General features: G+C 42.5%; 1 protein-coding gene across 1 annotated transcript in view; it reads right to left on the reverse strand.

The window, feature by feature from the left end:
• Nucleotides 1-13412, reverse strand: part of U2AF1 (U2 small nuclear RNA auxiliary factor 1) — a 15848-nt gene extending 2436 nt beyond the window's left edge. Inside the window, exons 1-5 of the mRNA XM_012810275.1 lie at nucleotides 13311-13412; nucleotides 8870-8957; nucleotides 5784-5850; nucleotides 596-645; nucleotides 1-99 (exon numbers count right to left, since the gene is read on the reverse strand). Coding sequence (XP_012665729.1) covers nucleotides 1-99; nucleotides 596-645; nucleotides 5784-5850; nucleotides 8870-8957; nucleotides 13311-13354 — 348 coding nt within the window. The 5' untranslated portion in view covers nucleotides 13355-13412. The remainder of the gene's footprint in view (nucleotides 100-595; nucleotides 646-5783; nucleotides 5851-8869; nucleotides 8958-13310) is intronic.
• Between the last annotated feature and the right edge of the window lie 767 nt (nucleotides 13413-14179).

The following is a 14179-nucleotide window of genomic DNA, read 5'->3' on the forward strand; positions in this document are numbered from 1 at the left end:
CTTGACATACACATTTCCCACCAGGTGGTCTCCCAGGTTATCACAGACGTTCATCTCCTCAACTTCTCCATATTTCTCCTCCATTTCTGTAAAAACCTCCTGAAAAGAGATCGCAGTGCTGTAAGGTTACATATATTATGAGTGTAATCAAAAAAGAAAATGAAGGTGGGGTGCGGTGGCTTATGCCTGTAATCCCAGAACTCTGGGAGGCCAAGGCGGACAGATCACCTGAGCTCACAAGTTCAAGACCAGCCTGAGCTAAACTGAGACCCTGTCTATAAAAATAGCTAGGTGTTGTGGAGGGGGCCTGTAGTCCCAGCTACTTTGGAGGCTGAGGCAAGAGAATTGCTTGAGCCCAAGAGTCTGAAGTTGCTGTGAGCCTTGACGTCACAGCACTCTACCAAGGTCGACACAGTGAGACTGTCTTAAAAAAAAAAAAGAGAGAGTGTAATTAATGCTAAGGATGCTTATTAGTGGAGAAAACTTTAAATTCCTTCCAAGAGGACACAGAAAGAAGGTCAACAAGTCTACTAGCTAGAGGTCAATTTTTTTTTTTCCCCACAGCTTCCAGAGGCAAAGAGTACTATTTTCTTACCTCAAAAAATTCATCATAGTGTTCCTGCATCTCAACATCGCTGACGGCACCTGGAAACAACAGAAATCTTGCTGGTTAGGACAGGCTGACAGAGAGCGAACTCTTGTGCTTAAACTCAAACTGCTACAACGACACACAAGAGATTATCTAGAGAAACCCGGCAGAGCCGCTCTCCACAGCACACTGAGGCGGCTGCATCTCACAGCTACTTGTTAATGGTGGCAACTGTGCCAAGATTTAAATGTCCCTATCGCAGTCTCAATTCTGGTTATTAAAATATTAAAACCACAATCAGTTTTAATCAGCATCAAAAGGGCCACAAGTTTCAGGAAGTATGAGGGAAAAACTGAATCTAAAATTAAGGAATTTTTAAATAAAATTTTTTTCTTTTTAAGATTTAGAATAGAGGCCCCATAAGCACGTTGATTTGTTGCCCCCTTTACTATTTTAAATAGAAATGGAAGTCAGGGTAAGAGATTATGTTCCTAACTAGTTTCTTTTACAGACTGCCAGCAAAAGAATGCTATAAAAAAATTCTTTCTGATGCGATTAAAACCCAAGCAACCATAAATACTCAGTAGGATCATTACCAGGCACAATTATCATATTCTGGATGCACCCCCCCGCAAATAAGGAGAAAGTTACAATGCTTTGTTGAAGGAAGCATTCTTATCTTAAATTTCAAAACTATTTTCACCCACTTATTCTTCACGATTCACATGTGCTAAGTAAAGTCATCCATTATTTGGGTAGATTTTGCAAACTCATCTCTCTACCTAATTTTATGTTCAAATCTAGAATTTTCTGAACTCTGAGAAATCACAAAGCTGGTATGTTAATAAACTCATGTTCTAAACGGACAGATGGGGGCAGGCAAAGGCCCGACTGGCTTCAAGGGTAGGCCAGCTCAGTCTGAGACCTTTCACAGGCCACGTTCCTGTGACCAATCAGCTGATGATGGTGGCTGCCTCATCTGGAGCAACCCAGCACAGGCATCTAACTTTAAGTTTGCTCAGCGCTTTTTTATCTTTAAAGACAAAACCTAACTCATCTTCTGAGTTCGAAAATGATTTAAGTCCACTTTCTAACCTAGCTGGGGCTATGTTGCAGTAATTTTTGAATTTCTAGGAGTATAGTTGACCTTCAAACCCAAACTTACTGACAGCCTGTAAATGGTACCATAGGATATCTTGATTTAAAAGCTAAAGGAGCATACTCTTCTTCTCAGAGTGGAAATCAAGTTGTAGAAACTGATTTAGCCAGAAAAACTGGCCAAGAGGGGCCCACTCAAAAGGGCAGATCTTTTTTTTTTTTTTTAAGAGACAGAGTCTCACTTTGTCACACTTGGTAGAGTGCCATGGTGTCACAGCTCACGCAACCTCCAGTTTTTGGGCTTAGGTGATCCTCTTGTCTCAGCGGCCCGGAGTAGCTGGGATTACAGGCGCCTGCCACAATGCCTGGCTATTTTTTGGTTGCAGTTTGGCCAGGGCTGAGTTCGAACCACCACCCTCAGTATATGGGGCTGGTGCCCTACGCACTGAGCCATAGGCACCGCCCAAAAGGGCAGATTTTAATTTCTAAAACTCATTTCCTTTCCCACATCAAAAAGAATGTGAGGAGGAAAAATAATATTTACATGTTCGAAGTATTAGTAGCTTTGAGAAAAGGTTTTGTGGTGGTTATTTTAAATGACCTGGTTACACCCATTCTGCTTAAAGTTTTTATATCAATCAAACTGACTTGAAGGCGGAGACAAGAGCAATAAAATATTAACTACAAACTGATTTAAGTGACTCAAGCTATTTTAAACAATAAACTTGGAAAATAAACCAGTTTCTTTCTTTTTTTTTTTTGGTCTGGGGCTGAGCTTGAGCCCACCACCCCTGGTATATGGGGCCGGCGCGCTACTCCTTGAGCCACAGGCACTGCCCGAAAACAAACCAGTTTCTTACAGAAATATTTTTTTTTTTGTGAGACAGAGCCTCAAGCTGTTCCCCTGGGTAGAGTGCCGTGGCATCACAGTTCGTAGCAACCTTCAACTCCTGGGCTTAAGCAATTCTCTTGCCTCAGCCTCCCAAGTAGCTGGGACTACAGGCGCCCGCCACAATGCCTGGCTGTTTTTTTGGTTGCAGCCGCACTGTTGTTTGGCAGGCCCAGGCTGGATTTGAACCTGCCAGGTCAGGTCTATGTGGCTGGCGCTTTAGCTGCTTGAGCCACAGGAACTGAGCCAGAAATATTATTATTAAACTGGGATTCTAATTTAACTTTAATCCACACATATGAACCTTTTTTCTACACGTGAAAGGGTATGTTGTTAAAAAGAGCCAGTAATTTTAGGTAATTAATTTCTTCCTAAAATGAAGAATTAGAATTTCACTTAACTTTTACAGTCTGGACCCCAGAATTGGAATATTTAGCAATAACTAAACTCTTATTTATAGTATACACAAAGCGAGAGTACTGTGAATTATAAATAAAGACACAAAGGAAACTAATACAACATTCTACTGTCAATAAAGCACACACAGTCCCCAAGTAAACAATCACGGTAAAGAATGATTAATTACTGTTACTCAGTCACCTACTTGTCATTCATTTTTATCCCAGGGAGGAGTGGTTAACAAAAATTATTTAATAAGTCAATATATAAACATTTCCCTCCACCCGTTAATCTTATTAAAGACAAAAACAAAAACAAAATAAAAGAAACAAACCAAAAAAAACAGGTACTTTAAACCAAGGGTCACCAAGTAAATCCTGCTACCATCAGATTCAGGGAAAGAAATCTCTGCTGCCAGGTCAGCATTAGCATGGAAAAGCATTCAGTGTCTCAGCAGGAAAATTTGCCAGAAATCCCCCACACCACACAGACTGTTCTCTCTGAGCAGAACCCAGACCTCCTAATCTGGGGCCAGCTTGAGAGGGGTGGCCCCAGGATCATTCCTCCCAGCACAGGTCACCCTATAAACTGAGGGGATCTGAGTGAAGGGCAGACCCAATGTAAGCTTATGGCTGACCAGGGGTATTTCCATTTTTATTGCCTTAAACATACTGGCCAATGAGAACTACTCTGGTTTGGACTCCTTGATTTTAGTTAAGAGTCCAGGTGTTCAATTCAATTTATCCACAAATGACCAAATTCCAGTGATACCATAGCTGGATACTTTAAAAAAAAAATTAAATTTTACTTTTCTGAACTTTCCAACCATAGTAATCTGTATCTTGTTCTCTAAAAACTATCACTCAGTAAATATTCACAACCTAAATTTCTTATTTCCAGTACAGGAAGTAACTGGTTAATGTTTACTGAATGCCCAGTTTAAATTTATTTCCCCACCAAATACTCCTTAACTTTCCAAATGTAGCAAACTCCAACTCCTATAGCTGGAGATTGTATCTATGCAAAGTGCACTGAGTGTCTTTTCTGTCAAGGACCCATCTGAACTAAGCACATCCACCCAGTGTGAGTAACTTGCACAGGACAGGTGAGTGAGAAAAACTCAGGGGTCAATGCAAGCTGCAAATTCTTACTTGGGAAACACATTCAGAACAACGCTCTCACAGCTAAAGCACAACCTCCAAAATGGAGTTTAAGGGGGAAAAAAAAAGATAATAAGAAATAAAATCTGAAAAATGACTTCAAAACAGTTTGTTTTTTAACGTTTCAGAAATGGAGGCCGAGGCAGGTAGATTCCTGAGCTCACAGGTTCAAGACCAGCCTGAGCAAGGGCAAGACCCTGTCTCTAAAAAATAGCTGGGCGTTTTAGTGGGAGCCTGTAGTCCCAGCCACTCAGAAGGCTAAGACAAGAGAACCGCTTGAGTCCAAGAGTTTGAGGTTGCTGTGAGCTATGACGCCATGGCACTCTACTGAGGGTGACAAAATGAGACTCTGTCTCAAAAAATAAAAAATAAATAAAAAACAAAACGCCAGAAAGTGGGAAAAACATTCAAACACTGTTGCTCTTAGAGGGAAAAATGTAACTTGATGTTTAGTTCCAGTACATTCCCCCTAGGATGACGGTCTGAATAAAGAACAAGAGAGCGAAAACAGCACCAGACTGTTGTAAAGGGCACCCTTTCCAGTCCTTTTCCCTTAACATGTGGGCAGTTCAAATCGCCAACAGAGGTTTCCATGGGGTCAGTGGGACAAAAGCTTCTTGCCACCTCTAGTGAAAAGCGGTCCTTGACACTACCACGGCAGACCAGATGGAGTGGACACTGAGCTCTGACACGCAAGCCCAGGGAACCAGGGAAGGAACTTGTATGAACTTACAGCGCAAACCGTCAGCAGACTGGGAAGAGTTTTGAGGGTTACGGTAAATGTTCAAGAGGGCAATGGTCTGAAATACAAAACGCAACAACTTTATATTATGGAAAATTAAATGTAAACACTTAACCGGTTGCCTCTGGTAATCACTTCAGTTGAGATTCAGTGCTGAAAAAGAGCAAGTTATTTTCTTCAGAAGCAGAGATGTTTTCTCTTAGTTGATGGCTGTCTTGAAACACCCTAACACTGCAATGTAACAGAGATCTCATGATATACTAATACTGTATTTCTATTTACAGAATATGAAAAGTCTCCATTTCAAAATTTCAGTTCAGGTAAAAGTGCAAAGAGCTTACCAGCCTACTACTGAAATTTTCTTAGACATTATAGAAAACTTTTAATGAACTGAGAAAGAAAAGTGCCTATATCAAACGATGAAAAAAATTACTGTATTAGAGAAATACAATAATTACATATCATGAAATCTCTACTTCCTAGAGAAAAAAATTATAATGGTGAAATAAAACCCACACTTATTGGGCAACTTACCTTATTGATTCCTTAATATTCCTAAGATTTTTAATTTTACAGAAAGAACTTAACAAAGGCCAGGAGTTCAGTCACTGTAAAAACCAATGATCGGCCAATAATGTTAAAACCCATTTCACATGGACAGGCCACTCTCATGACAAAGGTCAATGAATGGAAGAGGCCAAGCCAGAAACCTTCCTTAGAGAAGAAAGCCTCCTGAACGTGGCCAAGTATCAAGTTCTTGCTGTGTGCGCCAAGGAGTTCCAGCACCTTGTCCTGTTTGCAACAGCTCTATGTCAGCAGCTCAGAAGCCAACATTATTTGTCTCAATTAAGAGTGGGCTCTTTAACACCATTGTTTTAAAAAAATTTCTCCAACTGTGGGACTTACAGTGTGAGCCGTCAGCCGTCTGTGCACTGTTTTGGGGATTACGATAGATGTTTTGAATCAAGATGGTCTGCGGGGAAAAAAAAATAAAAAGGGGAATTCTACTGGCTGCTGTGCATATATTAGACAATTGCAAAGAGACAATTTGTTTGCAAATGGCTAAACGCTCATTTTTCCCGCAAGTCAGACCCTTGTCTTCTGAAGAGTACACCAAAACCATCATATTATGAAAACAGAGTTTGAGCAGTGACTTGGGTCAAGTCAGCCAGCAACCAAGAAGAAATTTTAATTGTTTTAAGTAGTCCCACATCATTAAAGTGTTTGAATACAAGATAAATAATAGAACACTAACATGTTCTTGTACTTCAAGCTACCAGACACTAAGATGTAGAAAAATTCACATTATAATCATATTCCCCACACAAAATAATTTTTTGAAACCAAATGCATAACTCAACTGTATGCAGTACATCAAGTTCTCTGGTCTTAGCAAAACAGGCACACCAAACAGGTTTCTTAACTGTCATGGATACCTGACTCTTATTTACACTTTCTTGGTGGGATCTCTGTTTACATAATACAATAGCTTAAAACATTTGCTCTTTTCCGATCCTTCTTTTAAGGAAAAGATCCTTTTAGCCCTTGTGCTTTACACTGGATCAGGCAGACTTGAAACCTTACACTGTACCGTTCTTCTTAAAATCAAGTTGTCTGAAAAAACAAACCATGTTTAAGTTAGTAGACTAATATATTACATGAATTTTAATGTCCACATCACTGTAAGAAGCTTACAAAGAAACCCGCCCTGAGTTATTCTAAAGATTTACAAGCTCAGTCAATAATTGTATGAGAAAAAAATAAATGTTCAGTCTAAACAGTATGTATGTAAAGCAGTTTTGTAAGTGGTTTTACAAAAGCAGCTGTTTAAATGAGAGTGCTTGTGTGAGGGGAGCTCCCCAAGGGTCTGTGGCTGGGAAACCTACCTGGCAGGAATGTCCAGCAGCCAGGCTGCACACACTTAACCACTTAGACTCAAACAGGTCCAGGACCCTCCCCAAGTCTCAGGTCCTTCCCCAAACTGACTTTACTCAGTTTCCAAACAGGACACTGCAGCATGAAAACTCTGACGCAAAGTTCAACTGAGCTCTAATTGTCAACAGTAAAATTCACTGTGGGTCTCATTCAAGTAACATGGTGATGGCTGTTTAATGACAAAAACTTCACTTAAAGGGGCAACACAGTTCCAATAACACCATAGGTGGCTAGGATTACCTAAAACCAACCAAAGACACCAAACTAGTAAATCATCTTAATCAAATGAAGATGCTTAAGCTAACATTCCACTAACTCCTTTAAACACTAATGTAACCACCATCACCATGCTGTTTGATCCACAGTGCCCCAATTAACTTCACATTTAGTATTTTGAGGTAGTCTACCACTCAGGAAAAAAAAAATCCAGTGTCTCTGGCTAGCTTAAAGAAAACTTTTATAAAGGATTGGGTGGACACACACTTAAGGAGCATAGTTACTGTACCATCTATGGCCAGTGGGTTAGCTGGGGAGATTTAGGTTCATAATTATTATTTTTTTGGAGACAGAATCTCGCTTTGTTACCCCTGCTATAATTCCATAGCATCATAGCTCACAGCAACTTCAAACTCTTAGGTTCAAGCTATCCTCTCGCCTTACCCTCCCAAATAACTGGGACTACAGACACCTGCCACAATGTCTAGCTATTTTTAGAATTAGGGTCTCACTCTTGCTCAGGCTTGTCTCCAATTCCTGAGCTCCGATATCACCTGCCTTGGCCTCCCACAGTGCTAGGATTACAGACATGAGACACTGTGTCCAGCCCTTGTTCATAAATACTTAAAAAAAAAAAAAAAGAAAAGAAAACAGAAATTTAAAGCTTAATGCAACTTCTCCAATATTCTGAAATTCCCAAAAAGAAACACACACAACCAGTACTAACAGATAATCTTATTATACTAACCACTTAGTAATTAGGAACAGTGGAGGGGAAAAGCCATCACCTGCTTCCCTTCTAACATACACTGCACTAGGTGGGATTTTCTGTGGGTTTCAAAAGCAAAATGCCCAGGTTGCTCACTTACACTGAATGGTGGATGTTCTTAAATGCTTACAGGAAAACATACAGAAAGATATGAACTCAAGGCAGAGTCCTGGCAGCTCCAGGGACCATACATGATAGTTATCCAATAGTTCAGAGGCTGCACGTTCAGACTACAAAGGAGGGCTAGAAGGTGCTCAGTAGCACTACCTCTAGAAAGACTCCAGTATAGATTTTCAAATTTTCTCATAAACGTGGGCAAAAGTTACCTTTCTCCCTTTAATCTGCCAGTGATTACTTGTAGGGTGCAAACTCTTGCCTTTTCAATTAACCAAAAATCAAACTAAAATCACTATTTTTGGTTCAAATGAACTCAGAAGGTCTAAGCCCAAGATAACAGGCAACAACCTCTTGATTAACAGACCTACCATGAACCAGGCATGCTCATCTCCCACTGGTTAAGCTGTTCTCACATTTGCATAACACAGTGCAACTTGCAGTTTCCTCAACTAGGGATTTGAGAGGAAGGACACACCCCTAGGAACCTTGGTACAGCAGGATGGACCTAGTCAATCACTCTAGCTCATAAGGTGGCTCCATCACCTCTACTGGCAGCAGGGAACAAAAAAACAGAAAGCCCACTCTGCATCCTGGGGCCTACAAGAGAGGTGCTGCCAGCCCTGGACTCATATCTACCAGAGGGGTAAGCAGGATGGCAGGGCAGTGACTACTGGACACAGTCAGTACACAAAAATTAGAAGTTATTTTCAAAAAATTCCTTGATTAATAAAAAACAGGGAATGGAGCTCTTGGACCTTCTGCTGGGAGTGGTTTATCTGCCTTGTTCTTATTTTAACAAAACATACTCAGGAACACAAATGGAAAATAAAACTAGAGAAAAAAGTGACTTGCTCAATGTGAGAGAATTATTAATTGCCTCTTAAAAAGTACGTACAAATACATAAAGTTTAGATAATTTACATGAAAACAAAAAAAAAAGAAAAAGCAAACAAACCTGGCTAAAGGTCGGTTTATTGTGCAACCGAGAGCACCGGTCTCCATGACGACACGCTCCAATTTTGAAATAAAATGAACAGTTGACTCTGGAAGGGAAAATAAGAACTGATGATTTTGCTGGGCAAATATCAAGCACACGGAACTCTGTCATTACCATGATACACACTATCAAACTTTCATTTATTTCACAGAAAGACAGGCACATAATTTTCTGTGGTAGTAAGGACTTTCCTCTTCCTTTTGCTATTTTAGGACAACTTATATCAACTTTCCTTTCTATAAACATGCTCCTTTTTTTGTTTTTTTTTGAGACAGAGTCTCACTATGTTGCCCTCGATAGAGTGCCATGACATCATAACTAATAGCAACCTCAAACTCTTGGGCTTAAGTGATTCTCTTGCCTCAGCCTCCCAAGTAGCTGGGACTACAGGAGCCCACCACGACACCCAGCTATTTATTTTTTGTTGCAGTTGTCATTGTAGTTTAGCTGGCCCTGGGTCAGATTCAAACCTGCCAGCCTCAGTGTATCTGGCTGGCACCACTGTGCTACAGGCGCTGAGCCAACATGTTGCTCTTTCAATAAAGTCCACTCGAATGCTAACCCAATTCTTCCTCATCAAAACCTAAATTTAACTTAAATCATGCCTGTTCTCCAGTTTTCCATGATGAAATTCTTTCCTAAAACATAAAGCAGTATAGTATGTCAAGATTCGGCCTCTGCTACTAGTTGCCTGGGCCAAGAGAAGTTGCCCCAGGTCTTAGATGCTATTTGGAAAAGGAAAAAAATGCCTTGGCATTATTTCAAGAGCTAGGGAGAACGTATGTGTGCTTCATACACAGTGCTCACTAAGTGTTATCATTACATAGGAAAAACAGTAGTAGTTCAGGTTCTCTCAAAACCTACGACACTATACCAACAGGAAATTTAAAAAAAAAGAAAAAGAAAAAGGTAGGTCTTAAGTAAATAACTCTCCCGATTTCAACGTTCTGACAATAGTAGTTCAGGTTCTCTCAAAACCTATGACACTATACCAACAGGAAATTTAAAAAAAAAAAGAAAAAGAAAAAGGTAGGTCTTAAGTAAATAACTCTCCCGATTTCAGCATTCTGAAACAAGAGCTATTAGGGGACTGATCCAGCATGTCTTAAGAGACACCTGAGGTCACCCTGTCTCCACTGCAAAGCTCTCCCTTAATACTGTTCAAATACTTTGATGATCCTGATCAAATGGAAAACAGCAATCATGTCTCTCTGACAGCAATGCTGAGTGGTTTAGCAGAACTATGATGAATTATGAAATGTTGCTAGAACTAGGTGAGCTCCTCTCAAGTTTCAACTTGCTGAGGGGGGAGGGCTACCTGTGAATTTGTTTTAGCAAGTGCCATCTATTTAAACAGTAAATCCAGAGGTAAGATGCAAAGTCCTCAACTTCAATGATATCTGAGAAACCATGAAGACTGATGGCCACTGATTTATTATCAGGTAGCAATAAACATGGGCAAATCTGAGTTTAACAGGAGAAGAAGGAAAATGATTACGATATATTTCAATATATTTGCAAGCTTATCGTAGAAGGCTCACTTTATTATCTGGGTAGAGTACAGTGATGTCATGGGCTCAAGTGATCCTCCTGCCTCAATCTCCCTAGTAGCCAAGACTACAGTCACCTACAATATCCTGCTAATTTTTCTAATTTTAGTAGAGGCGGGGTCTTGCTCTTGCTCAGTCTGGTCTCCCAACTCCTGAGCTCAATCAATCCACTTGCCTCAGCCTCCCAGAGTGCTAAGATTACAGGTGTGAGCCACTGTGCCTAGCCTAGCTAGAAGGCTCAGTTGAATAGACAGTAACTTATCTTTAGGAAGTCACCTGAAAATGAAGAGCTTATTTAAAAAATACCTCAGAATGGGCAACCTCCCTACAATCAATACCCAATTATTTCATATAATCAAAATAATCCTTATTCTTCCTGTACTTCTAGTGATGGTTTTCTTTTCAGAGACCAAAGTTTAGTAAATCAATTTCAACTTTTCTAGCAATAAACTCTACTACCTACTTACTAAATTACTGAAATGAAAAGATATAAGCTATCAGGAAGGCTATGCTTGGATCTAGAAGATGTCTCTAATGTCAAATGCATAATAAGCTGGGTTTTTTTTTTTTTTTGAGTTGAGGGTCTCATTCAGTTGCCCCGGCTAGAGTTAAGTGGCCCGTTCATGGTTCAGTGCAGCCCCAACTTCCTGGCCTCAAGTGATCCTCCTGTCTTGGATTATGAATTTTTTTTTCTTTTTTTCGAGACAGAGTTTCACTTTATCGCCCTCGGTAGAGTGCTGTGGCATCATAGTTCACAGCAACCTCCATCTCCTGGGCTTAGGCGATTCTCTTCCCTCAGTCTCCTGAGTAGCTGGGACTATAGGCACCCACCACAATGCCCCGCTATTTGCTGTTGCAATGTGGCTGGGGCTGGGTTTGAACCCACCACTCTCGGTATATGGGACCCGTGCCCTACCCACTGAGCCACAAGCACCGCCCTTCACTACTAGTTTAAAGTAAAAAGAAAAAAGAAAGTTCACAGAAACCACCATCTTCATTTTTTAGGAGTTGATCTTGTTCCTAGAAGCTAAAACCCTGAAATGAAAACAAGAGTAACTTAGATTTAAAAATCAACTTTTCTGAATTGATACCATGACTTACTTTCACAGTACAGCTCTAATAGGATGAGAAATAGCTGATTATGGCAGAAGTAGAAAAGCATGATTGGGATAAACCTTTAAAGTAAGAGTTTTGCATTAACACATTTCAATGCCATTTTACTTGAATTATCCTTAGAAGGACATGTATATTCTTCCTTAATGACTTCCTTGAGGGCAAGACCCAAATTTTATCCATCTTTGATTCCCCAGAAACTATAGTTCGCACCCAGTAAATGTTTCTGGAGTGATTTTTGCATAAGATTTTGCTAGAAAATCTTTATTTAGCTATATTTAGTACTCTCTTCCAAGCAACACAGGAGATTCTATCATGTGTAAAGAGAACATTTTACAGGAAAGATTCCATCCTGGAAAACAGAAACATTTTAAACATTGTTTGAAAAAGGTGGCATTTAAAACATTACCTATGACACATTTAGGGATTTATCACTGAAAACATATATTCATTCACATAAGCTTTATATGGCACTGAAAATGGCCAGGATGACAACTACTTAAAGAGTAGATTAACCCAGACGTTTAGTATTTAGGTTTTCAAATTAAGAACTATCCTCTGAAATGTGTGAACACATTGCCTCTGGTCTAGTAAAACAATGTACTGAAAACTAGTATGTGCCAAGGTGACAATAAAACAAAAGAGAAATTAAAATTTCTACTTTGATTTTAATTTATTTTTTTGAGACAGAGCCTCAAGCTGTCACCCTGGGTAGAGTGCCGTGGCATCACAGCTCACAGCAACCTCCAACTCCTGGGCTCAACCGAGTCTCCTGCCTCAGCCTCCCAAGCAGCTGGGACCACAGGCGCCCGCCACAACACCTGGCTATTTTTTGGTTGCAGCCATCATTGTTGTTTGGCGGGCCAGGCTGGATTCGAACCTGCCAGCTCAGGTGTCTGTGGCTGGCGCCTTAGCCACTTGAGCCACAGGCGCCAAGCCAAAAATTTCTACTTTTAACCTAACAGTTGATTAGAGAAGGCATGGAACCTAAAAAAAAAATAAAACTACCAAAACATCTTTTCTTTATACTGGAACTGCATACTCAAGTACAGGCAAGTCCCCGACTTGACATCTGTGGACTTTTGCGAAGGGTTTACCTGGCGTAGCAAACGCAATTTACAATGGGCTTACCAGGACGCAATCCCACCATAAATGGGGGGAACATCCGTCTTTTACGAGCAGACTACGTCTTTTATGGTTAACCCCGCAGTCTCCGGGATACTTCTTCACGTCACATGTCTGTAAAGTGCCGGCCCAATACTAGCTTAAGGCGGCAAGAAGCCTGTTAGGTGGATAAAACGCCAGCACTCAAGATCCTAAGTTCTCTAACAATTTAACGTCGGCTGGCCCCACGTGACATTAAAAGCCCGAAGCTTGAGGAAATGTGCCAGCCGCCAAGAGGCCCAGGTCCGTCAGCCAACTCCCGCCCGCGCGGGGCGGCTTCCGGGCGGCGGCGGCAAGGAGGTGCGGGCGCTGCCGGGGCCCGGGGGAGAGGGCGCAGCCGCCGCGCGCCCAGAGCAGAGTCCGCCGCCCGCCGGCGCCAAGCAGCAGAGTCTGCCGCCCAGCTCCTTCCTCCCGCCGCGCGGCCCACGAGGCGGCGAAGGCGGGCGCGCGAGGGGCCGGAAGGGCCGGCGCTCCTTCCCGCCCCCGACCCGCCGGTCCTCCCGCCACCGCTCAGCCGCTCCACGCACCAACTGCGTCCCAGCCTAGAGCCCCGGAAGGCGGTTCCTACTCACTTGTCTTTCTCGGTGCCGAAGATGGAGGCCAAGTACTCCGCCATTTCCCACCCGCCACGGCCGACACGGCTGCCGACGCCGCCGACCCTGCCGACGCCTGAGGGAGACGTCACCCGAACGCGACGGCGCTCTCCCCGCCCCCCACGTGGAGGCGCTACCCAATCCGGCGCGGCGCTGCCTGCGTGGGGGCGGGGCTCAGCGCCTCAGAGAACTTCCGCCCCTGGACGCGGGAGCTCCGCGGCTCTTGCAGGCGCCTTTGAGCCCGCGCTCTTCCGCTGGCCTTGGCAGCAAGGACTGATCTCATGCCGAGAGCTCCTCCGCCGAACGCCGGGGCCTGGGGGACTCCTCTCGCCCGGCCGCGGGAGCACTAGTTGGTGCCGGCGTTCTGCTCCCGGCTGAGCCCTGTCGCCCTGAAAGAAAAAATTTGAGGCAAAATGAGTATAAGGATTAGTTTATTGGGGCCAAGTTGAAGAGTGCAGCCCTGGGACATGGACTCAGGTTGCCCGATGTACACTTCGTTAGCAGCTACCTTCAGCTTTTTCTCTTTTCTTTTTCTTTTTTTTAAGATAGAGTCTCAAGCTGGCGCCCTCGGTAGAGTGCGGTGGCGTCACAGCTCACAGCAACCTCCAACTCTTGGGCTTAGGCAATTCTCTTGCCTCAGCCTCGCAAGTAGCTGGGACTACAGGTGCTGCCACAACGCCCGGCAATTTTTTTTTTTAAATTGCAGTTATCATTGCTTTAGTTGGTGGCCCGGCTGGGTTCGAACCTGCCAACCTCGGTTTATGTGGCTGGCGCTGCAACCACTGCGCTACAGGCGCCGAGCCTTTATTTAATGTTTTTTGGAGACAGAGTCTTACTCTGTCGCCCTG

This window comes from Otolemur garnettii, unplaced genomic scaffold (assembly GCF_000181295.1).
Source record: "Otolemur garnettii isolate 467f Iridium unplaced genomic scaffold, OtoGar3 scaffold00128, whole genome shotgun sequence".
NCBI lineage: Eukaryota > Metazoa > Chordata > Mammalia > Primates > Galagidae > Otolemur > Otolemur garnettii.